Source organism: Oryctolagus cuniculus, chromosome 1, assembly GCF_051225735.1.
Source record: "Oryctolagus cuniculus isolate XC-2025 breed Fujian yellow rabbit chromosome 1, ASM5122573v1, whole genome shotgun sequence".
Taxonomy (NCBI): Eukaryota; Metazoa; Chordata; class Mammalia; order Lagomorpha; family Leporidae; genus Oryctolagus; species Oryctolagus cuniculus.
In genome coordinates this window covers 226,255,427-226,280,023 of record NC_142867.1, presented here as the reverse complement: position 1 = coordinate 226,280,023, position 24,597 = coordinate 226,255,427, and the positions used below count along the sequence as shown (strand labels likewise).

Here is a 24,597-nt window from a genome sequence, read left to right as displayed (position 1 = left end):
CCGCTGCGGCCAGTGCACTGCGCTGATCCAAAGCCAGGAGCCAGGTGCCTCCTCCTGGTCTCCCATGGGGTGCAGGGCCCAAGCACTTGGGCCATCCTCCACTGCCTTCCCAGGCCTCAGCAGAGAGCTGGCCTGGAAGAGGGGCAACCGGGACAGAATCCGGTGCTCCGACTGGGACTAGAACCTGGAGTGCCGGCGCCGCAGGCGGAGGATTAGCCTAGTGAGCCATGGCACTGGCCGCGTATTTTTTTTTTCATAATGCACATCTTCTGTGAACTTTTTGAAGCTCCTTCATGTTCTCTAGGGTACAGGATGGAAAAACCCCAGAAGTGTGTGTGGTAACCCCAAATTAAAGAAGGCATTAAATTTGAGCTGTACGATATAAATGCTTCTCTGTGTGTCTCCGAAGGGAGTGACAACAGAACAGTAAACTAGGTGAAAACCCATTCTTTGTACAAGAGAAAAAAAAAATCCGTCTGCTCTCTCAAGTTCTCCACTAATTGGGTTGATCTCAAACCATAAGTCACCGCTGTGGGCAACTCACATCTTCTTTAAACTCCTGGCTGAGAAAGTGGCTCTGTCGGGCGGGTGCTTTGCAAAGTCCCCAGCAAGGGCTGTTTCAGAACTGGGGGCCGGCTGCTGTGAAAACCACAGGGCGTCTCCTCTCGGCAGGCATGACGGAAATGGTGCGGAAAATCACGCTAAGCAGAGCCGTGAGGATCATGCAGAGCCTCTTCCCGCAGGAGTACAACTTCTACCCCCGCTCCTGGATCCTGCCCGACGAGTTCCAGCTCTTCGTCGCTCAGGTAGACGGCGCTCTGTCCCCTGATGGTTGCTGTGGGGTCCTGGGTCCTGTGTGCTGGGATGGGAGCTGGCCTGGGCCGTGGCGGGGGGTGGGGGGGGTCTCCAGGAAACTGACACTGACTGAGGGCACACAAAGGGGTGTTGGCTCGCAGAACTGAACAGGTACAGTGGCAGGTAGCTGAAATGAAGTGGATCTCGACCCGAGGAGACAGCCTGAGGCTGGTCTCTGGGCTGGATGGTGGGGTCAGGGCTCTGGAGAGAGATGGGGGCAGAGCAGGTGGCTGAGCCCACAGTGGGATGGGGCCTGCGTGGTGTAACACGTGGGAGGTCAGGCTGTGGTCTGTGGCCAAAGCCTTGCTTCAAGTTTGTTCCGGAACAATTCTCAAATGACTCATTCCACCTTGAAGTGGTTTGAGCGTGCAACATATTGGAACGTTCACCACTGATCGTGAAATAGAGCCAACAGGGAAGCAGAACTCAGGACTGCCATTTTGATTAGTCTTTTGATAGTTTAATGTAGGACCCGTTCAATGCCTTTGGCCAAAGGTTCCTCACGCTATACCATACCTCTGAGGGTGACTGTATAATAAACCACTGTCTAATACTGATAAGGCCAATACCATTGGTTGGTCTTCCTATGTTTCAGGGGTTGTGCTAGAAGCTAAACATTCTTTTTCTTTTCTTTTTTTTAATTACTTATTTCCACCTACTTGAAAAACAGAGAATGGCAGATCTGGTTTACTCACCAAATGTCTGCAACAGCCAGGGCTGGGGAAGGCTAAAGCCAGGAGCCGGGAACTCCATCCTGGTCGTCTGTGTGTAGCAGGGACCCAAGTACATGAGCCATCACTGTTGCCTTCTGGTGCATTAGCAGGAAGCTGGATCAGAAGCAGAGTAGCTGGAATTTGAACCAGGGGCTCCAATACGGAAGGCAGGTGTCCCAGGTGGTGGCCTAACTGCTGCGCCAAATGGCCCACCATGAAAAATGATTTCTTTTCACTCTCACCACACTTTTAACAAAGTTGATTTTACTGGTATCCCCATTTGGTGGAGATAGAAATTGAGGCTTTGAGAAATTGACTTCTTCAAGAAGTCTAGGATTTGCACCTGGAGCCGACTGTAATCTGTTCTCTTGCCTCTGTATTGTTTGGCTTTAATGTGGAATTCTAAAACTTGTAATAAAATTGTGATTTACTAAGCAAGAAAGCAGCTTGAAGTGATCATGTTCACAAGAACATGTCTGCGAGACGATGGTTGCACGGATCTGCACCCGTTTCTTACAATCCATCAAACTATTCAAAGGAGTGCCTTCTACTGTATGCACATGGTGCTTTAATAATGTCGATTTGCAAAAGCAGTTACTAGTTGTCCCCTAGACCCAGTCTCCCTAACCTCCAACCTCTGTGGCTTTGCTCGTCAGTTGTGGCTGGGCTGGGGCCTTCCCGTCCCATCCCTACTGCTCTCTCCCTACTGTTCTGCAAGGCGGACTGAGCGGGTGCCAGCCGGCTCTGAAATCTGGTAAGCCGGAAGACCCTCCCATTACCCCGGAAGTGCCGAGGAGTTAATCCCCTATCCCAGGCAACTACACACCATCATAGGTGAGTTTTGGCCATCTAAGAAATTCACGCAAACGGATCACATAGTGTGTTCACTTTTGGAGTCTGTTTTTTTTTTTTTTTTTCTCTGGGAATTATGCTTTTGAGAGTCATCTGGGTTTGTTGTGTGTACCTGCAATTTGTATTATTCTCGCCATATGGTGTTCCTTTGCATGAATCTACCACATTTTTTTAAAAAAGATTTATTTACTTATTTGAAAGTCAGAGTTACACACAGAGAGAAGGAGAGGCAGAGAGAGAGAGAGAGGGAGATCTTCCATCTGCTGGTTCACTCCCCCAAATGGCCTCAATGGCCAGAGCTGCATAGATCCAGTCAGGAGCCAGGAGCCAGGAGCTTCTTTCAGGTCTCCCACGTGGGTGCAGGGACCAAAGAACTTGGGCCATGTTCCACTGCTTTCCCAGAAGCATTAGTAGGGAGCTGGATCAGAAGTGGAGCAGCGGGGACGAGAACCAGCGTCCATATTGGGATGCTGGCGCTGCAGGCAGAGGATTAACCAAGTGAGCCACGGCGCCGGCCCCTCCTGGAGTTTTTTTCTGTAGATTTGTTAGGATTTTCTATGTACGTAGTCAATTCATCTGAGAATAAATATATTCTATATAAAAATATTTTGTTTCTATAAAATACATACATTTTACATGTATTATATATACTTATATTTCATTTATATAACATATTTTTAAAATTTCTTGTTATAAAAGACTTATTTATTTATTTGAAAGGCAGATCAACAAAGAGGAAGAAAGCAAGTGAGCCAGAGAGAGAGACAGATATCTTCCATCTGCTGGTTCACTCCTCAAATGACCACAACAGTCAGGTCTGGGCCAGGCAGAAGGCAGGAGCCAAGAACTCCATCTTGTTCTCCTGCATGGGTAACAGGTGCCCAAGCACTTGGGCCCTCTTCTGCTGCCTTCCCAGGTGCATTAGCAGGGAGCTGGGTTGGAAGTGGAGCAGCTGGGAGCCAGTCAGGCTCCCATGTGGGATTCTGGCACTGCGAGCTACAGCTTAACCCGCTGCAGCACAAGGCCAGCCCTCCTATTTGTTTCCTTCTAATCTATGTGCTTTTTGGTTTTGTTTCTTTCTTAAATGTTTGGTGCAATTCATTATTTAATGTATTTGGGCTTAGGCTTTCTTTTTGGGAACATTTTTAGGTGGCTAATTAATTTTTTAGTAGAGATGGTAATTTGTGTCATTCAAGAAATTAGTCCATTTTATTTAAGTTGTCAAATATATTGACATAAACCTTTTGAAAATAACATCCCCTTATTATTATTGTCTATGGGATATTTAGTAATGTGCCCTTTTTCCTTGCTGATTTTGGTAATTTATGTTTTCACTCTTGTTTTTGATATCTAGTAAAACTCTTATCAATTTTATTCATCATTTCACAGAGCCAACTTAATTATCTCATTGTCCATTTTGCACTGATTTTTGAATTTTATTGGAATTTCCTCCCTTGTACTTCTTTTAGGCTTAATTTGCTTTTCTTTTTCTATTTTTAAAGGAAAACATAAAATCATCGATTTTTAGAATTTAAAGCAATAATTCCCTCTAAGCACTGCTTTTGATGCATCTCAGAAATCTTGAATGTTATGTTTTCATTATCAATCAATTCAAAATGTTTTCCAATTTCCATTGGTATATCTCCTTTACCATGGGTTATTCAGAAAGGTGGTATTTACTTTTAAGATAATTTGAGGAGTTTTCCAAATACATTTTGTTACTGACTTTTAATTTTTTGTCACTGGAAAGTATATTCTATATTAGCTTAATGCCTTTATATTTATAGAGAGTTTTATAGTGGCCCATTTACTGTCAAAATTCATGAATGTTCCATATACACTTGAAAATAATGTGTGTCCTGGAGTAGCTGCTGTAGCATCCTATGAATGTCAGTTAGGCCAGGTAATACTTGGTGCTGTTCATGTCTTTTTTTTTTCTTTTTTAAAGATTTATTTATTTATTTGAAAGAGTTACACAGAGAGAGAAGGAGAAGGGGGAAAGAGAGAGAGAGAGGGTGGGGAGGAGGTCTTCCATTTGCTGGTTCACTCCTGAGATGGCTGGAGCTGCGCCGATCCGAAACCAGGAGCCAGGAGCTTCTTCTGGGTCTTCCCATGCCGGCACAGGGGCCCAAGGACTTGGGCCATCTTCTACTGCTTTCCCAGGCCACAGCAGAGAACTGGATCAGAAGTGGAGCAGCTGGGTCTTGAACTGGCGCCCATATGGGATGCCAGTGCTTCCAGCCAGAGCATTAACCCACTGCGCCACAGCACCAGCCCCACCATGTCTGATATTAACACAGCACCTCCAGCTCTCCTGGGCTTAGTGTTTGTGTGGTGTATCTTTTACCATTCTTTTAGTGTGTCTTCACTAAAGTGTGATTCTTGTTAACAGCATGTGCTTAGTTTACTATGGTCTTTTAACCAGTTTTGCAAATCTTTGCCTTTTAATTAGTGTTTTAGCCCATTTACACTTAGTATTTAATATTAAGTGTTGTATTCAGAGTCACTATTTAGTTATTTCTTTTCTATTTATGCTATCCATTTAGATTAGTTGAATATTTTTAATGTTTTATTCTATTTCCTCTTTAGGTATGTTAGCTAATATCTCTCTCTTTTTTTAAATTATTTATTTGAAAGGTAGAGTTACAGAGAGAGAGGGAAAGAGAGAGAGAGGAGAGGTCTTCCATCTGCTGGTCTACTCCCCAAATGGCTGCAATGGCTGGAGCTGGGCCAATCTGAAGCCAGGAGCCAGGAGTTTCTCCTAGGTCTCTCACATGGGAGCCCAAGGACTTAGGCCATCTTCCACTGCTTTTCCAGGCTATAGCAGAGAGCTGGATCAGAAGTGGAGCAGCTAGGACTCGAACCAGTGCCCATATGGAATGCTGGTACTGCTGGCAGTGTCTTTACCAGCTATGCCACAGTGCTGGTCCCTCTAGAAATATTTCATCAGAAGACACCCTTTCTCCTGCAAATTGCCTTTTCACCTGTGTCAAAAATAGTTGCACAAATATGTGGGAGTGTCTTTCTGAATTTGGTATTAGATTACATCGATTTATTTGCTTGTCTTTATTCCAAAATCTCACTACCTTGATTATTATAGCTTTATAATAAGTCTTGAAATCAGATAATATAAGTTTCCAATTTACTCTTTTTTTTGACAGGCAGAGTGGACAGTGAGAGAGAGACAGAGAGAAAGGTCTTCCTTTTCTGTTGGTTCACCCTCCAATGGCTGCTCCAGCGGCCAGGATCCGAAGCCAGCAGCCAGGTGCTTCTCCTGGTCTCCCATGGGGTGCAGGGCTCAAGCACTTGGGCCATCCTCCACTGCACTCCCGGGCCACAGCAGAGAGCTAGACTGGAAGAGGAGCAACCGGGACAGAATCTGGCGCCACGACCAGGATTAGAACCTGGTGTGCCAGCGCCGCAGGCAGAGGATTAGCCTAGTGAGCTGCGGTGCTGGCCCAATTTTACTCTTTTTCAAAGTTATTTTGGCTATTGTAGACTTTGGATCTGACACATGAAATTTGGAATCAGCTTATCAATTTATACCATAAAAAAGACCTGCTGTGATTTTAATTGGGACTGTACATATCATTTTGAGCAGAATTGACAACACTGAATCTTCTGACCCATGTACATGGTATATATCTCCTTTCACTAAAGATTTCTATGAGCAACATTTTCTAGTTTGCAGTGTACAGGTTTTCTACACCTTTTGCAAGGCTTTTCCCTACTTCAAATTTTTGATACATTGGTAACGCTTTATTTTTTTAAACCTCAGTTTCTAGTTGTTCGTTGTGAGTATGTAGAAACACAGTAGATGTTCATGTTTCAGTCTTGTGTCCTGCAACTTTGCTGATATGACTTAGTCATTCTGACAGCCTGTATTGTGAGCTGCATTGGATCTTCTATGCAGACTATCAGATCATCTGAGAATAGGGCGGTTTTACGTCTTACTTTCCAATGAACCCTTTTCTTTTCTTGCCTTATTGCGCTGGTTAGCACCTCTGTACAGTGGGGAGTGGAAGTAGTGTGAGCAGACATCCTGTACGTGTTTCTGATAGCAGGAAAGTAGGCTTAATTTTTCATTCAGTATGATGTTACTTGTAATTTTCTTGAGATGTTCTTTGTTAAGTTGAAGTTTCCTTCTATTTATTGTCTCCATGTATTTTTTTTTTTTGCTTTGTTTTTAATTGGGATTGGATCTTGGATTTTATTACACACTGTTTCTGAGTCTTTTCAGATAACCTGGTAAATGATATTAATCAATTTTCAAATATTAAGTGAACCTTGGATTCCTAAGATAAACCCTACTTTGACACAATATTTTATCCTTTTTATAAATTGTTGAATTTGATTTATTAAAATTTAAAATTTTTTTCAGAATGTTTGCATCTATATTCATGAGGGATATTGGCTTGTAGTTCTTTTTCTTTCTTTTCTTCTCATTTCTTTCAGTGTCTTTGGTCTTATTACCAGGGTAATGCTGGTCACATAGAATGAGCTGTGAAGTATTCTCTGCTTTTCAATTTCCTGGAGGAGTTTGTATAGAATTGGTGTTAATTATTCTTGAAATGTTTGGTAAAGTTTGCCAGTGAAGTCGTGAGTGCCTAGTATTTTCTTTATGAGAAGGCTTTAACTGCAAATTCAGTTTCTTTAACAGGTTTAGGCTGTTCAGACCATCTATTTCTTCATGAATGAGCTTTGACCATATGTGTCATCCAAGAAACGTCTGGTTTCTCTGTTCTGTCATTTCTGTTGTATAAAATTGTACATAATATTGCCTTTCATCCCCTTAATCTCCATAACCTTTTGCTGATGTCTCCTCACATCCCTGACATTTGCAGTCCTCATCCCCACCCCGTCGGTCTCGGTAGGAATTTGTCAGCTTCTTCGTTGGCTTCGTGGCTGCTGCTCTCTATTTTTATTTGTTGGTTTGTCGTCTTGTGGTTCCCTTGGGACTGATAGTCCCCATCTTTAACTTGTCACAGCCCACCATAAGTGACACTACGACACTTTACTTGTAAGAACCGTCTAACACCCTTCTTCCACTTTCCCACACCGGGCTTCTGTGCTGTTTCCACATATTCCACTTTTGTGTGTGTGTTATAAATCCCACACCACATTGTTACTGTTTTTGTCTAAATAATCAATTGCATTTTAAAGAGACTTAAATAACAACAAGGAAAAAAAAACCTTGTATAGTTCCTCAGTTACCATTTCCAGTGTTCTTTATTCCTTTGTGTAGATCCACCCTTCTGGCTGGCATCATTTTCTTTTGCAACTCCCTTTATCACCCAACTTTTGTAGTTTTTAAAATTTATTTTGCCTTTCATTTTGGACGATACTTTCTCTAGCTGTAGAATTCGAGTTTGTCTTTTTTCCTTTTTTCCATACTTTTAATATGTTCTTCCATCTTCATGCTTGTATTTTTTTCTGACAGAAAATCTATTTTAATCTTTATCTTTGGTCTTCTGTATATAGTATAATGTATCATTTTTCTTCTCTGTTTTTTAAAGCTTTATTTTATTTATTTGAAAGACAGAGTGAGCCGGCGCCGTGGCTCAATAGGCTAATCCTCCACCTTGCGGCGCCGGCACACCGGGTTCTAGTCCCGGTTGGGGCGCTGGATTCTGTCCCGGTTGCCCCTCTTCCAGGCCAGCTCTCTGCTATGGCCAGGGAGTGCAGTGGAGGATGGCCCAGGTGCTTGGGCCCTGCACCCCATGGGAGACCAGGAAAAGCACCTGGCTCCTGGCTCCTGCCAGGATCAGCGCGGTGCGCCGGCTGCAGCGGCGGCCATTGGAGGGTGAACCAACGGCAAAGGAAGACCTTTCTCTCTGTCTCTCTCTCTCACTGTCCACTCTGCCTGTCAGAAAAAAAAAAAAAAAAAAAAAAAAAAAAAAGACAGAGTTACAGGCCAGTGCCGCGGCTCACTAGGCTAATCCTCTGCCTGTGGCGCTGGCACCCTGGGTTCTAGGCCCATTTGGGGCGCTGGATTCTGTCCCAGTTGCTCCTCTTCCAGTCCAGCTCTCTGCTGTGGTCTGGGAAGGCAGTGGAGGATGGCCCAGGTCCTTGGGCCCTGCACCCGCATGGGAGACCAGGAGGAAGTGCCTGGCTCCTGGCTTTGGATCGGCGCAGTGCGCCGGCCGTAGTGGCCATTTGGGGAGTGAACCAACAGAAGGAAGACCTTTCTTTCTGTCTCTCTCTCTCTCACTGTCTAACTCTCTGTCAAAAAAAAAAAAAAAAAAAAAAAGAAAGAAAGAAAGAAAGAGTTACAAAGAGAGGTAGAGACAGAGAGAGAGGTCCTCCATCTGATGGTTCATTCCCCAGTTGGCCGCAATGGCCAGAGCTGTGCTGATCCGAAGCCAGGAGCCAGGAGCTCCTTCCGGGTCTCTCACACAGGTGCAGGGGCCCAAGGACTTGGGCCATATTCTACTGCTTTCCCAGGACACAGTAGTGAGCTGGATCAGAAGAGGAGCAACTGGAACTTGAACCGGTGCCCATATGGGTTGCCGGTGCTTCAGGCCAGGACTTTAACCTGGTGTGGGCCACAGCTTCGGCCCCAATATATCATTTTTCTCTGGATACTTTTTATCACTTGTTTTTAACAATTTGATGTAATTTTTTCATGTTTCTCATTTTTGGGGTTCACTGAGCATTTGGATCTGTGGGCTTATAATTTTCATGAAATTTGGGAAATGTTTGCTCATTATTTCTTTAGAATTTCTTTCCCGTCCTCCTCTTGGGCACATTAATTACACACATATTAGACCTTCTGTAGTTGTCCCATGGTAGTTCACTCATGCTCTGCTCATAATATATATGTTCATACAGAGATTGTTAAATTATTTGAGAGGCAGAGAGAAAGAGAGACAGACAGGGAAACTCCCATCTGCTGATTCACTCCATTAATGTCCACAGTGACCAGGGCTGGGCTGGGCCCTACCTAGGAGCCAGGAACTCAGCCCAGGTGGATGGCAGGTACCCCAGTACTTGAGCCATCAGCACTGCCCCCCAGGATACCCATTAGTGGGAAGCTGGAGTCTGGAGCCACGCAGGAACTTGAACCCAAGCACTCAGTATGTGGTATCGTCATCCTAACTGGCATCCTAAGGGAAGGGCCAAATGCCTGCCCCAGTCTCACTGTGTTCGTTTCCTAAAACACATTGTCTCGTTGTGGAGAGTTTCCATTGTTTTATCTTCATGTTCACTAACTTTTTTTTTTTTTTTAAGATTGATTTATTTTGAAAGTCAGAGTTACAGAGAGAGGGGGAGAGAGATCTTCCATCTGCTAGTTCACTCCCTAAATGGCCACAGTGGCCAGCGCTGGGCCAGGAGCTTCATCTGGTCTCTCATATGAGTGGCAGGGGCCCAACACCTGGGCCATCTTCTGCTGCTTTTCCAAGGCCATTAGCAGGGAGCTGGACTGGAAGTGGAGCAGCCAGGACACAAACTGGTGTCCATGTAGGATGTTGGTGTCACAGGCGGCGGCTCTGCCCTCTGTGCAGCAACACCCAGCCCCGTGTTTGCTAACTTTGTTCTTCTTTGTTGTCCATAATCTATAAATTGTTGATCCCTTTCAGTCTACTTTTCAACTCACACATTGTAGTTTCTATTTCTAAAAGTTAGATCTGAGTCCTTTTTTCACATCTTCTGTGTTTTCTACCTGACGTGTTGAGCATGTGGAATGTCTTATAACCACTAGCTCCGCGTCGCCGTCCACTAACTCCAGCTCTGGGTCCATTCTGAGTTGGGTTTGATCTTTCTCTGCGTCACGACTGTACTTCCAGGCTCCGCCTCACGGCTGCTGCTGTAGTCTGGATGACAAACATTGTGCATGTTGCCTTCTTTGGGTGTTGGATATGGTTTTATGGTTTTGAACTTTTTTTTTTTGTAGGATCCAGTTTAGTTCATTGGAACTAGACTTCAAGTCTTGTTGTTATGATCCGGTAGGCAGGACTGGAGCCGTGCTTAGTGGAAGGCAAATCATGCACCACTAAGGCCAGGGCCTTGCGTGTCATCTACCCAGTCCTCCTGGAATCCTGATGTTTTCCAGTCTGGCTGATAAGGGCAGACACTGTCCCTGGTCCTGTGTGGGTGCCAGGTGCGGCTGCCTCTGCCCATTTGGGATGGCTCTTTCCTTGGCCTCACATGCACAGATCTGAACTCAGCTAAATGTTTGAGGGAGTTCTGTGGCTCTCCAGAATCTCTCTGAGTGGCAGTCTGCTTCCCAGCACCCTGTCCCAAGAGGCCCCGCTGTCCTATCCCACCACCCCACCCCCACCCATAGTTCCATCTTCTCCCTCAGGGCATCCCTGCTCTCTGCACTGTGCACTGTGCCCTGGACTCTCTCACAAGGCAGTCACCCGGGGCAGTCATGGGGCTTGCATCATCGTGTGATTCTTTTCTCCTGGGAAGCATTGTCCTTTGATGCCTGGTTTGTCCGCTGGACAGTATCTTGTGCAGTTTTGGGTTGCTTTAGGATGAGAGTAAATCCAGTTTCTGTTCTTACAGCTCAATCGGACATGGAAGTCTTCCGAATGAAGGCGTACAAAGCTCTAACAAGCGCTGCATTTGTGCAATGTTTTTAGCTGGCTGCGCCTTACTCCAGGCTGCTGTAACGGAAGCTCATAGCCTGGGCGGCCTAAACAAGTAACATTTATTGCTCACACTTCTGGAGACCAGATGTAGAAACCCCAGGTAGGCCCAGCACGGGATTCTGGTGAGGACTGTCCGTCTGGTTTAGAAGGGGTAGGGGTCGTCTCGCTGTAGGCTCACGTGCAAGAGAAGGAAGGACTAGCTCTCTCCCTCCTCTTACAGGGACACTAATCCCCTCCAGGGAGCTCTACTCCCCAAAGACCCTCTGCCTAACACCATCCCAGTTGGAGTTAGGGTTTCAACATTCGAATTTACGAGTGGACATAAGCATATAGTTCATGGCCATCACCTAACTTAAGACCCCTTAGCAATGCAAGACCGGAGAGGCAAAGCAGATGACACAGCTTACAAGATTGGGTTCAGAAGCAATATTTTTCCTTCCTGTGTCATGATGAGGGAAGATATTTGAACTGATGTGCATAAGGTATGGAAGTATTCCAGAGGAAGGAGCCAGACTTTGCTGGAGACAAGGGGGCAGGGCACAGGGCAGAGGGGATGGAGGGAGAGAGGCTTCCTGCTGGAGGGGAACCCTGGCCTGCTTTTGCAGGAGTGAGTTCCCCTGGAAAACTGGCCACGGAAGAGCATCCCAGCTAAAAGCAGTAGCTTGTGCAAAGGTGCAGAATGGTAAGGCATGTTGGAACGAGGAGCGGTCTGGTGGTCACTGGGTTTAAGAGGAGAGGAGTTGTCTACAGGTGAAGTGTGAGAAGCAGAGGGCTCCAATGCCAGGTAAAGACCTTGACCAGCCGGAGGCCAGGCAGGGGTTTGCAGTGGAGGCCGGGAGGCCTACGGTCAGGTTTTCATGTTGACAGTGGAGGGTGGACTGGGGCAGGTGGAGGAGCAAGGCCTGTCAGAAAGGACATTGCACTTATCTACACCAAGGAGATCCTGCCCAGTGCACGGAGAAGCTGAGCGGGAGTCCTACGCAGGGAGGAGCCAGCAGTGAGGGGAATTTAGAAGGTGGAATCTCTGGGACGTGGAGACAGATCCAGCCAGGCAATGGGGAAGAAGGCAGAACTGCCACTGTCAGGAGTCTGGAGAGGAGGCATCTGCCAAGGTGGAAACCCAGGGAGAGAAGCAGGTGTAGTGGGAAGTCCAGAGGTCAGCTGAGCGAGTGTCCGCTGCTTAACTGTTGGCTGCCTTAGCTTCTGGGAGACTTTTCTCATCAGCAGAATGGGCAGGTTAGGTCGGGCGATCATTCCAGTCCCTTTCTGTTCTAGTGTTCTCATCCCGGAAATAGCAAAGCTCATTTGATTGATCCTGAATTTCCTTAGGACTGGATCGTTCTCTAATACAAAGGAGGATTTCTTTGTCCATGTATGGAATTAATTTAGAGCCTGCTGACTTAGGACCTGGCGCATGTAGAATAAGACTTAAAAAAAAAAAAAAATGGAAGCCATGCAAGAAACAACAAAACAACAAAAAACCCTGCAGTTGTTGTTTGCTGTGGGGCCCTGGCACTGTCACTTAGTCCTCCTGGGATCTCAGGCAAGAGCGTCTGCTCTCAGCGCCGTGTCTTCATCAACTACGTGAGAAAACGATCCCAGGCTCAGAGTGCGTGTGGGCATCCAGTGGGTATTTGATGATGAATTGTTTTTTATCTGCTGCAAACCTGGCTTTAAAACCACGCACACATGCGTGCACGTGACAGTGTCTTAGTCTGTTTCCCCTTCTGTACCAGGACGCCCGAGCCGGGGCTTGTTTTGGCTGATGGTTCTGGGAGCTGGGAAGGCACGGATTCTGCTCTGCTTCTGGTGGGGGTTGCTTGCTGCTTCTCTCCCAGCAGAGTGGAAGGTGAGTGAGTCACTGCAGAAACCACAAGCAAGAGAGGAGACGAGAGAGTGAGGAGAGGGGCCAGGCTGGCCTTGTGACCGTGCGTTCCTGCAGTACCTCACCCACCCTCGGGGAACTACATTAGTCCCTTCATGAGGGCGATGCCTTCGTGACCCAGCTGTCATCCAAAGGTCCCCCTACCTCTCAACACCATTACACTGGGGACCAGGTCTCCAACTCCCCCATTTTTGGAGGAAAACCATCCCATCTTCAAACCACAACAGGCATTATTGTTGTAGTAACTCCTTCACCTTCCTAGAAAACAATGCATTCACAGTAAGAATTCAAATTGCAGGGGCTGGCACTGTGGCAGAGCAGGTAAAGCCACCACTTGCAATGCCAACATCCCATATAGGTGCCAGTTTGAGTCCCGGCTGCTCCATTTCCGATCCAGCTCCCTGCTAATGGCCTGGGAAAAGCAGCAGAAGATGGCCCAAGTGTTTGGGCCCCTGCCATCCATGAGGGAGACCTGGAGGAAGCTCCTGGCTCCTGGCTCCCGACTTTGGCCTGGCCCAGCCCTGGCTGTTGCAGCCATCTAGGGGAGTGAACCAGTGGATGGAAAATCTCTCTGTCTCTCCTTCTCTCTCTCCCTTTAACTCTGACTTTCAAATAAATAAATAAATCTTTTTTTTAAAAAAAGAATTAAAATTACATAAGCATGTATAGAGTGGAAAAAATGTTCCAATTTCTCAGAAATTCTTTTAGCAGGTTAGCACTTTTCCTTCCACAGTTTTCCTCTGATAAATATACATTCTGACATACATAACTCTTTTCTCTAAAAGTGGAATTATACTATACACTCCTTTAATTTTAATTAGTTGATTATTGATGATTATCATTTTATTTGAAAGGCAGAGAGAGAAAGAAAGAGAGAAAGGAGAGACACACACAGAAAAAGGGATCTTCTTCCAGCTGGTTCACTTCCCAAATGCCCACAATAGCTAGAGCTGGGCCAAGCCAAAGCCAGGAGCCCAGAAGTCAATCCAGGTCTCCCATGTGGATGGCAGGGACCCAAGTGTTTGAGCCATCATGCATTGCCCCCTAGGGTGTCCGTTAGCAGGAGGCTGGATCAGGAGCAGAGTACCCGGGGGCTCCACCCAGATACTCCAGTATGGGATACGGCGGTCCCTAGCAGCACCCTAACCACCAAGCCACGTTCCTGACCCACCTTCTCTTTGTACCACGCGTTCCCTGCCAGTTATGTCGTAGGCATCTTCCCTCGTCCACGCTGAGCAGCAGTCCATTGTAAGAACACATCGTAACTTTTAAGCTCCTTCTGGTGCTGATGAACGTTTAGGTAGTTCTCATCCATGTTTTGGTTCAAGAGACGATGCTGTCGGGAGCATGCCCCTTGGAGATAACCTTTATAGACCTGTGCCAGCCTGGTCTTCAGGTAGCTATCTCAGTGTGCAATTGCTATTCCAGAGGATAGATGCGTTGACGATTTTGACAGGCAAAGCTGAACACGAGGCTTTTATGGGAGCTGGTGCACGTTATATGAAGGTATGCAGTGTCTTAGCTGTGGCCTTGGAAGTGAGCCTGGAGAGGTGTGTGTGTGTGGGTGGGGTTTGCCTTGTTGTTTCCGGCAACAAGGAGGAGGGGAGGATGCGAGTGGCTGCAAAACAAGTGAAAACCTGACGCTTTGTAGGCTCTTTCTCACATTAATTAGGGTTCAGTTTATTTCACTGCAGAAAAGGGGAGACCCACACTCCCCAGCAGTCCATTGCAAAGCCGGTACCCAAATATCATCAGCAGGTGGCACCAGGCGGAAGCAAGTCGGAGTCTCAGTGGAAATTTTTGTGCAGACCGGAGGAGGATGCAGGCTTTCTTTCCAATTTTAGCAGATGGCGAATAAAAAAATTCCTTGGAGTTGATTTTGCATATGGTCTTCCATCTGGGTATTTGAGAAAAGTACAGTTTTGTTATCAAAACAGTATTTATTATGGTGAGAGAGTTTGTGTTTCTCAGCAGAAGATTTTTTTTTTCAGTGAAGAAAGCCAAAAAGCTGCTTGATAAGGCTCTGCAGCCTCTCGGAGGGAACCAGCGAGCAAGGGTTCCTTCCATTTTCCTCTCTAGTTACCATCCTGAGTCTGCTCTTATGGGTTCTGCTGAATGAAGTGCGGTATTTGCAAAAGCTGCGGAGAACAATCAGCTCCACTGGGTTCAGGAACTAGGAAAATGTGGACTTTTAAGTGGGTCAGAGTGAGGGCAGAAAGCAAACCCGCGATGTGGAGCGTGCATCATTTTCCTGACTCCAGGCTTATGGTGAGTGCCTCGCTCGCCTCCCCTCACCTCTCGAGTGGACAATACGCTGACTTGACTGGCTTGGCGGCTTACCCAGCAGATGCCGTTCCAACTCCTCAGTGTGCGTCGCAGTCCCTGCTGGGCTCTGCAGCCCAGCCTCTCACCTCTCCCGACTTCTCTCCCCGGGGACCCTTCCAGAGTCTATGGTTTTCGGGACTCAGTGACCCCAGCCTCTCTCACCTCTGCGTCTCCCACTGCCTTCCATTCTGTCTGAGGCACCTGCCCCTTCACGCTTTCTGTGCCCCTCCCACCTGCAAAGCTGCCTTCTTCCCCCAGACCATTCTTGCTAATTCTTCAGAGCCCTCCTTAGTGTCCAGGTTCTCCACACCTGCTCTGTTCCCCATGCCTGGGGTGGGTGAGCCCTGCACAGTCCCTGTTCTCCTCTCGTAGTCCTCAGACCTGTGCCCCTGCTGAGTGACGCCTGTGTGCTTGTCTTTCTCTCTCCCTATATGTTCTACATGCACAGTGGCCACATGGGTCTTGCTCATCATTGTATTTTTTAAAAATTTATTTATTTGAGAGGTGGAGAGGGAGGTCTTCAATCCGCTGGTTCACTCCCTAAGTAGCCACAATGGCCAGAGCTGGGCCATGCCAAAGCCAGAATCCAGGAGCTTCTTCCTGGTCTCCTGTGTGGGTGTAGGGGCCCGAGAACTTGGGGGCCATCTTTTGCTGCTTGCCCAGGAACATTAGCAGGGACCTGGATCGGAAGTGGAGCAGCTGGGACTCAAACTGGTGCTGGTGCTGCAGGTGGAGGCTTAACCTGCTACGCCACTGTGCCAGCCTCTATTGTTGCATTCCCTGGTGCCCATCACAGCACCTGGCACACAGTAGGAGCTCAGGTGTATTTGCCAAGTTAAATTTCGAGTCAACACGCAAATGCTGCAGTTCAAAGTGCTTTGTCCCTTGGCAGTTTAATCACCGAAAGTTAGGTCCCCTGGGGCCCAGGACATCAGCAGGACCCAGCCTGCAGCCTGCCACTCAACAAGAGGGCGGGTCAGAGACACCGGAGAGCCCCCGAGGCTGGAGATCAGCGCTTCCCCGCTGACATCCCAGCCTCCACTCACATACATCGTTCCCACACATCTGCAGTGAGCGTAGGAGCCGGCGTACGGGGCAGAATGGCTTCTACTCAGGAAGTCTGGCATCCCCAGGGCCCCAAGCGGCAGCCCAGGGATCTGGTGCATAGCCAGTGAAAGGCTAAAGACAGAAGCGAGGGGACTCTAGCTGTCAGAAGCAAGTACATGGTTCAAAGCCACTGGCACAGATGCTGGAGGAGCCGTGGTTTCACCTCCCCGTCTGCTTTGAGTTTTATTTCCTTTGTTACCAAAAATAGACCTCCACCTCCTGCTTGGATCTATGGTGCTGCGTGCTGCATGCGTGCCCCCTGCTTCCCAGCTCCGTTTGCTAACTGGCAAAATGTTATCATCTGAGACGCAAGATGCTGCCTTCGCTGGAAAAGCCTTGCCTGGTCCTGTGCGTTAGCTTGGAGACAGCTGACATCTGGGCGGTGCTCTGCGGTGTGTCAAGTGCTTTTGGTGAACACCCCGTCTCCCCACCCCCCACTCAGTTTGCAGCATTTTCATCGTCTTCAATCTGTAGATAGGGACCCAGGGGCTCAGGACGACAGGTGTTTGCTCCTGCTTCCCCGTGCTAATCAGCTGCTCGTGTACTCAGAGGGTCAGCAGTGGCCCGCGGATGTGCTGGTGGTCTCACAGAGCCTCGGTGGGTAGAGGGTGGGCTGTGCCGTCTAGGTTTCTGGCTGCACACTCCATGATGTTCACACAAGGACTCAGTCACCTCACCAGGCGCCTCCCAGACCGTGTCCCCATCATGAAGACAACGCATGACTGTATTCTCGCTTTGCTTAGTGCAGTCATTTCCCGAAACCCTTCTGAGTGCCAAGGGCCAGGGACACCAGGTTAGTGAGGGATGCCCTGGGCCTGTGGGTTTCTGGTATGGAAGGTGGCCATTCACTCCTTCACTCCTTCAGGCGGACGTTCACCGTCTCCGCATCCCGTTGTCTATGCGCTATCTCGTGTTCTATTCAGCAGCTTGCAGATGAGGAAGCCGAGACTGGGAGGGTTAGGTCCCCTGCCCCAGGTCCCATGTGTCCTAGGTCCCTGTGGCCCAGCCTCAGCCCCACAGCTGTCGCACTTTCCTTTAGTATCGACAGACACTTGCTGAGTGTCCTGTGTGTGTCCAGCACTGTTGGCTGGGGAATCGAAGACAAAGGGTGCAGTCTCTGCTTACCAAGGAGGGCGGTGCTGAGTAGCCCAGACAGCTGGTGCAGGCTGGGGGTGGCGTTGAGCACAGGCATTATGGGAGCCAGGGTAACATGGAATGGGAAAGGTGGGGGGACAGAGAAGGCAGGAAAAGCCCCTATTCAGGATGGGATGAAACGCTGAACTCTAGGGTTCAAGTTCTGGCTCCACCTTTGCATGGGTGTGGGGAGCAACTCGGACTAGACTGTTACTGGAATTAAGACTTATTCTATGCATCTGCTCTCCCACAATATGGTGCTGAGAAGGGAGTAACAACTTCTACGCAGCTGCCTTTCGCCAACTTGAGTGATGACCTGCAGGAGCTGATCCTGCTCCTGATTGGAGGAGAGCAGCGTACTCGGCGTGTGGGTAGCAGAGTTGGGATTGGTGGAAGAGGACTATAAAGGAGGAGAGAGACAACATGCACCAGGAACATCTAAGGGGAACACCTGAGGAACATCTGAGCAGCCCCCGAGAGAGCCGGCCGGCGGTGTGCCACTCCCCCGCAGAAGTGGGGAAAGTGGCAGGGGGAACCGCCCTTCCACGGAGGTGGAAGGGACGGTAGCCAACCCGGGAAGAACCAGCAGCAAACCCGGGAAGGGCCGAGCAGACGAAAGAACAATGCAGGGTCCTGTGTCGTTCCTCCGCGAAGAGGGGGAGCGACACATGGGCCCTGGGACCCTGGCTGAGTCCTACAGTGTCTGCTCTGTAGAAGATGGTGGCAGGTCACCCCCCCCCCACCACCACCACCACAAGGTCCCTTTATTCAGAACTTTCGTAATTCTGGGGGTTTGGTTTTCCTGGACTTCCATAAAACTCTCCCCTGGAGTTGAAATTGAACACAAATTTCTGCTGCCAAGGTTTCCGTGGGAGCACAAAGGGCCTTAGGTAATCAATCATCTTCTTGCTAACACTGGGGTTGGTGTAGCCCCGGGCTTAGCGGTGCCGGCTGATAATGAAGGCTGCAATACAGCTGCTCCTGGCAGCGCACAGCACACCTGGCCACAGCAACCCCAGGGCAGTCACAGCCTCCTTACCTCTGCTCACCACCTCCCAGAGCTGGGTCTGCACGCCCCTTGTAGCGGGTACCTTCGGTGAGATCGGCTCAGGCGAGCAGCTGTTGGCTCAGCCAAGGCATCCTTCCTATCAGTGCCCATTCCGAAAGGCTCACGTCTGCCAAGGCTCTCATGCCCTTGGCTTTGCCCCTGCCACCACGTCCTCTGCTGGGGTCTCCATCCTGCCCTTCTCCCCTGGGCGGACTCTTGCCTTGTGCCAGAGCTGATGGCGTGAAATCTGGGAAGGCCCTTTGTGATCCCCCCCTCCCTGAGTCCGCCTCCTGCTCCCCTGATGCCTCCACCCTTGGACAGCTGACCACCCTGTCCTCTGGATCCCAATTCTGCACCCTTCCTCAGTGATGGGCCAGACCCCACAGGTGGTATTTGCAGTGTTCCAGATGGAGATGCAGTGAGGCGGGGCTTCGGTGTCCACGTGGACCTAGGCTGAAATCCTTTCTTGATTGCTTGCTAAGTGTGTGCCTTGAGAACGTACTCAACCACTCTGAGCCTCCATTTCCTTGTCCACAGCATCACAGCGTTGCTATGTGACTCGCACTGAATCCCCCCTCCCCCCACTAGTGAATGGGCGTTTACCTAGCTGCTGTCCCTGCAAAACTGAGGGTCCCAGGGAGCGGGATCCTGGTCAGTGCAACGGGGACCTTGGGGCAGGTGTGTGAAGGGGGTGGATACCAAGCAAGGGCTCTACAGTCTCACCTGGAAACAGAAGCTGGAGTTTACGAACGCTTAGACAAAGACTTTCTGGATGTTTCTGGCTTTGTGGAAACGTGGAACTGGACTTACTTTAACTTTTAATTAAGATCTGATCTTGAGACTAATTATCTCATTATTTGATGATGGATTGCTGGGGAGAAGAGAAATGCTGAGACCTGGCTTTGACTGAGCTGCATCCTAGGTTGGCTTGGGTTGGCTTGGAGGCCCCTCCCCAACCCTTGCTGGGAGACAGCCTCGTGCAGCAACGTGTCTGCTGGTAGGAGCTGGATTGCTTCATTGCCTTCACTTCAGTTTGTGCCCCAAACACTGTAAAGCAGAATGGCGAGACTCTCGCTTGCTGCTTTTTTTTTTTAAATTTAGATTTATTTATTCTACTTGAGAGGCACAGTCACACTGTGTGTGTGTGGGGGGGGTCGTCCATCTGCTGGTTCACTTCCCAAATGGCTGCAATGGCCAGAGCTGAGCTGATCTGAAGCCAGAAGCCAGGGGTGTAGGGAACCAAGCACCAGGGCTGTCCTCCACTGCCTTCCCAGGCCATAACAGAGAGCTGGATTGGAAGAGGAGCAGCTGAGACATGAACCGTCACCCACATGGGATGCCGGCACTGCAGGGGCATGCTTAACCTACTGTGCCACAGTGCCGGCCCCTTGCTTGCTGCTTTTGCCGTACTGATTTATTCTGTGGGATCTGGAGATGAATGGGATCTATAGATGGGCTTTTCGCGCTCTCTCTTTCTCCCCCTTCCCCTTCCCTCCCTCCTTCTTTCCCTCAATCCCTCCCTCATTCCTCCCTTCCTCCCTCTCTTGGCAAGCTTTTACAAAGAAAAAGTGAAAGGAGGTAAACATCCTTTTCGGGGAGAGACTCTTTTAAAGGTCAGGAAAGCCCCACCTCCCCGAGGTCATCCTTTACCCTTCAATTTGTGGCCTTTCATCTCATTTTGCCCACGTTCTCAGCGGTGCCACCTGCGTCTCTGGGGCGGCGATGTCTGATCTTCTATCACAGTGCAGCCAATCTTGTCTCTCCTGTCTGCCTCAAAGGGGAATTATGGAAATTGCCCTGCCTGTGCCTTTTCCCCTCGTCTCTGAAGAGTCGACGCGATCTCCCCTCCTCTGCTTCTCAGTCGGCTGCTTCTTTGCATCCCTGCTTCTTGGAGGTGTTCTAGCCAGCAGAAGAAGGTGAAGCCAGCAGAAGTCTGCGGTAAGAAAGGAGGTGGCACGGCCGTCTCTGGCCTCGTTAATGAGAGGGTCCTCTGGTCCTTGGCTCTCACCCAAACATGCATCTGCTTCCCCCACCTGCCTTCTGAAATTAACCCCATGCATTTTCTTTCTTATTTTAAAAAAGATTATGTATTCAAAAAGCAGAGTCACAGAGAGGCAGAGACGGAGAGAGAGGTCTTCCATCCGCTGGTTCACTCCCCAGATGGCTGCAATGGACCGAGCTGCACTGATCTGAAGCCAGGAACCAGGAGCTTCTTCCGGGGCTCCCAGGCAGAGGACTCAGGCAGCAGCCTCACCCGCTGTGCCTGCAATGCTGCAGCGCTGGCCCATCCTGTGCATATTCCAGAAGGCTTAGAGGAGAGCCAGTAGAGTGTTTGGTAGATCTGGAAGATCTCTGTGCCTCTCTGTATTTTCAGACCTCCTGGCCTCCTGCCATTTTCTCTTTTTGTTGGGATAGAATTTCAGACTTTCTGTAGACTTGTAAGAATAATGCAAATAATTTCTTCCCACCCTGCACTCAACACCAGATGTGAACATTTGATCTTGCTTCTTGAGAATAAGTTGTACACGTGATGTTCCTTTACCCCTTAAACACTTCCGTGTGCACTTCCTAAACCTAAGGGCATCTTCTTTCATAACCACACTGCGAGTCTCAAACTGTGAGATGAACATTGATCCAATACTCTTATCTAATGTAATTGTATTCAGAATTTATTTAACTTTTAAAATTATAATTATTTTTATCATACAAATATTTACTGTATCATAAAAAGCACTGGTTGTTTGTGGGGAAGATCCCTTGTCCTCTAGCCCTGATACATGGTACACATTTTTTTCTTATTTAACTCTCACACTAAACCTATGAAATGGATTCTCTTATTGTAGCAGGATTTGGGAAGAGTGTCAAGACACCAAGGCCTTTAACAGGAAGTAGTCTTATATTACACTTAGTCTGGCATAGGCCCAGGTGGTGTTTCTTTTCTTTTCTTTCTTTTTTTTTTTTTTTTTTTTTTTTGACAGAAAGAGTGGACAGTGAGAGAGAGAGAGAGACAGAGAGAAAGGTCTTCCTTTGCCGTTGGTTCACCCCTCAATGGCTGCCGCAGCCAGCGTGCTGCAGCTGGTGCACCGTGCTGATCTGAAGCCAGGAGCCAGGTGCTTCTCCTGGTCTCCCATGCGGGTGCAGGGCCCAAGCACTTGGGCCATCCTCCACTGCACTCCCGGGCCACAGCAGAGAGCTGGCCTGGAAGAGCAGCAACTGGGACAGAATCCGGTGCCCCGACTAGGACTAGAACCTGGTGTGCCGGCGCTGCAGGCGGAGGATTAGCCTAGTGAGCCACGGCACCGGCCTAGGTGGAGTTTCTTATGCCGGAACAAAGAGGGAGGATTTCCTTCTATATGGTTTTAGCCTCTTTGTCTCCCTTATGTGGTTACATGCATCCATTTGATTGGATGCTCTAATGTTACACGGTGGCCGCAGGAATTGATACAGTAAGCATTTGTGTGTGTGGTTACTGATGATGTTTGTTCCACCCACATACTGAGCTGTAGGCTGTCTAGCAAGGGTTAACCCCATCCCTCCAGCACTAGCGCACAGGAACCCAAGCAGATAGCAACTTCACAGGCGAGCAGAGAGCAACTACATTTCATTCCGGGACCGGTTCCTCCCTCCTTCTTCTGACCTTGGGAAGGCCCCTGCCCCAGCTTGAATCACCTTAGTTAGAAGCAAGTTGAGGTAAAGGACAAAAAGGCCTCTGCCACATTAGCCTCTCCATTTTCTAAGTGAGGCAGACAAGAGAGTTCACCTGCCGTGCCCAGGCTTGGGTGTTCCTCGCTGGGCGCTTAGCAAGTACTCCAGCCGCGAAGAGGCACATCTTTCGAATCATGGCCTACCAGATACTGAAAGGCGTGCTTTTAATTATCACATAGCAGAGATTTTTGTGATCCAAAAGAGAGACAATAGAACTCTGATTTTGAGGAAATTCTGGCAGGTGGGCGGTCTAGAGACAAGCAATTAATGAAAACATGTGTGATATGGAATATTCGAGAACAAGTTAAAAACTGTCCCTTCTGTGCAGGCATTTGTCAGTGCTGCTAAGAAGTCCGTGTGCGAATGCTGCATAATTAGTGGTGGCAGCTGTTCATCTGTGCGTAGAGGTTGAACCACTTTTTCCATAAAAGCCAGAGAGAAACTATGCGGTTCGTTGGGTCTCTATCACAGTGACTGGCCTCTGCCCTTGGAGCATGGACACAGCAGAGACAACAGCCAAACGGATGAGCATGGCCGTGTCCCCCCCGAAACTTTACTTGCAACACCAGGAGTGATGGACTTGGACCAAAGTTTGCCAACCCCCGTGCTAGAGGACTAAAATAACCTCATTTCCCTGATGAGGCTCTACAAGGGCCCTCTGATTGCAAGTGAGAAAAATAGACATGTATTTAAACGGTAAGCAATAGCTGAATCTCATTTTTATAAAAGGGTGGGGGGACTCAACAGGGTTTTTGTTTTCACTGTCAGTTGTATCCAATGATGAGTAAGAGGAAAGGGACCCGGGCTAAATGATAAAAATAATTCCCAAGGAAGGATGTTGTAGCCTTCAGATGAACCACACTTGGGGAGGCCCTGAGAAGCACTCTCAGTGCACAAAATCGTGTTTAGAAGAACCAGAACCAAGTTCAGGGTCAGTTCAGATGGGCACGGTTAGGGATCACCCAGTCTGCAGATCCTGTTGGAGAAGCAGATAGGTATAAAGGATGTGAAAGAAAAGCAGCAAATCTCAGCGAATCAGATTGATTTCGTTTATGGGAAATTATGTGATTATCAAAGTTATTTATTTCTACCCAGTAGCCATCTCTAGAGATAGCAAGGATAAATCAGCCTCACCTGATCTAGGTTTTTAAACCATCTGAGCTCGCGGGATGGATGCATATAACCTCTTGAGATCAGTCACAACTCTCTTGCACTGTAATAGGGTAATAAAGCAGATGCCAAAATGACTGTGCAAATACAGACATACATGTGTACTGTGCATGTACATAATTTAGTCCTCTTTGTACAGATGATATTACATGAGTATGTGCCCATATGTGTATGGATATATAGCGTTTATATAATGTAGTGTTTATGTACACATGCATAGTGTATATGTAGTATACATAGCACATATATACTTGTATGTTATATGTGTACATACACGAGGGTACTTAAAAAGTTTGTGGAAAATAGAATTTACAAATTAGCTCAATTGAATGTAAATGTAATGTATATATATTTCAGAATGCTACACATGGAAAATATATATTATCAATTTATAAAATAAAAAGTCAATTCACTTTTCACTAATTTTTTATGTGTATTACCTCTTTTATATTACTTTTTGATATGAAGATTTGAGACAAATAATCCATATATTCTGGTGCTACAAAATTGAAATCCATGCATAGTATTTTTTATAATATGTATTTCTCATGAACTCTTCAAAGATTCCTTATATGCATGGACTTCACCATTGTTTTTGCATAAAAACGAAGCTTTCATTCCATTTCCCATGAACCTGTCGAAGTCCCCTCCTATGTGCTATGCTGGAAACAGACAGCAATAAGTAACATACACATAACAGACATCTACACATTCATTGTCTCATTAGATCTTCACATCCAAAAATAATGTGAAAAGGTAACACAAAAGCTTTTAGTGAAGGTAGCAGCAAATAGGTTTTTAAAAGTTGACAAATATAATTATTTATTTGCTTGTCACATACAACATCTTGTTTTGAAATATATACACACACACATACATTGTGGAATGGCTAAATTGAGCAAAGTAATATATGATCACCTCATATGCCTAACATTCTTTTTGAGTGGAATGAACACTTGGCATCTGCGCTCTTAGCAATTTTCAATGATAGTCCCCAAGATGTGCCATAGACCCCTAAGCAGCTCCCTGGGATCTAACGGAAGCTTTGCAGCCTCTGTGCGACATCTCTGTTCTCCCCCACCCCTGGCGACCACCATTCCACTCTCTCCTGTGAGCTCCACTCTTTCAGGCTCCACTTCTGAGAGAGACCCTGCGCTGCCTGTCTTCTGTGCCTGGCTTTCACTGACACATCCTTCTTTCTCCAGG

At 47.8% G+C, this 24,597-nt stretch overlaps 1 protein-coding gene across 10 annotated transcripts in view; it reads left to right on the top strand.

The window, feature by feature from the left end:
• Positions 1 to 24,597, top strand: part of TTLL11 (tubulin tyrosine ligase like 11) — a 271,165-nt gene that overhangs the window by 55,394 nt on the left and 191,174 nt on the right. For 8 of the 10 annotated variants that reach the window (XR_016211618.1, XM_070056361.2, XM_070056388.2 and 5 more), the window contains one exon: positions 673 to 806. The exons of 1 other annotated variant lie outside the window; for it this stretch is intronic. Coding sequence is in view for 7 of the 9 variants with exons in the window: in XM_070056361.2 (XP_069912462.2) it covers positions 673 to 806 (134 nt within the window). In the remaining 2 variants the exon portion in view is untranslated. Of the gene's footprint in view, positions 1 to 672; positions 807 to 2,286; positions 2,403 to 24,597 lie in introns of those variants that run through there. One more of the 10 variants, XM_089301987.1, reaches the window with a different exon arrangement.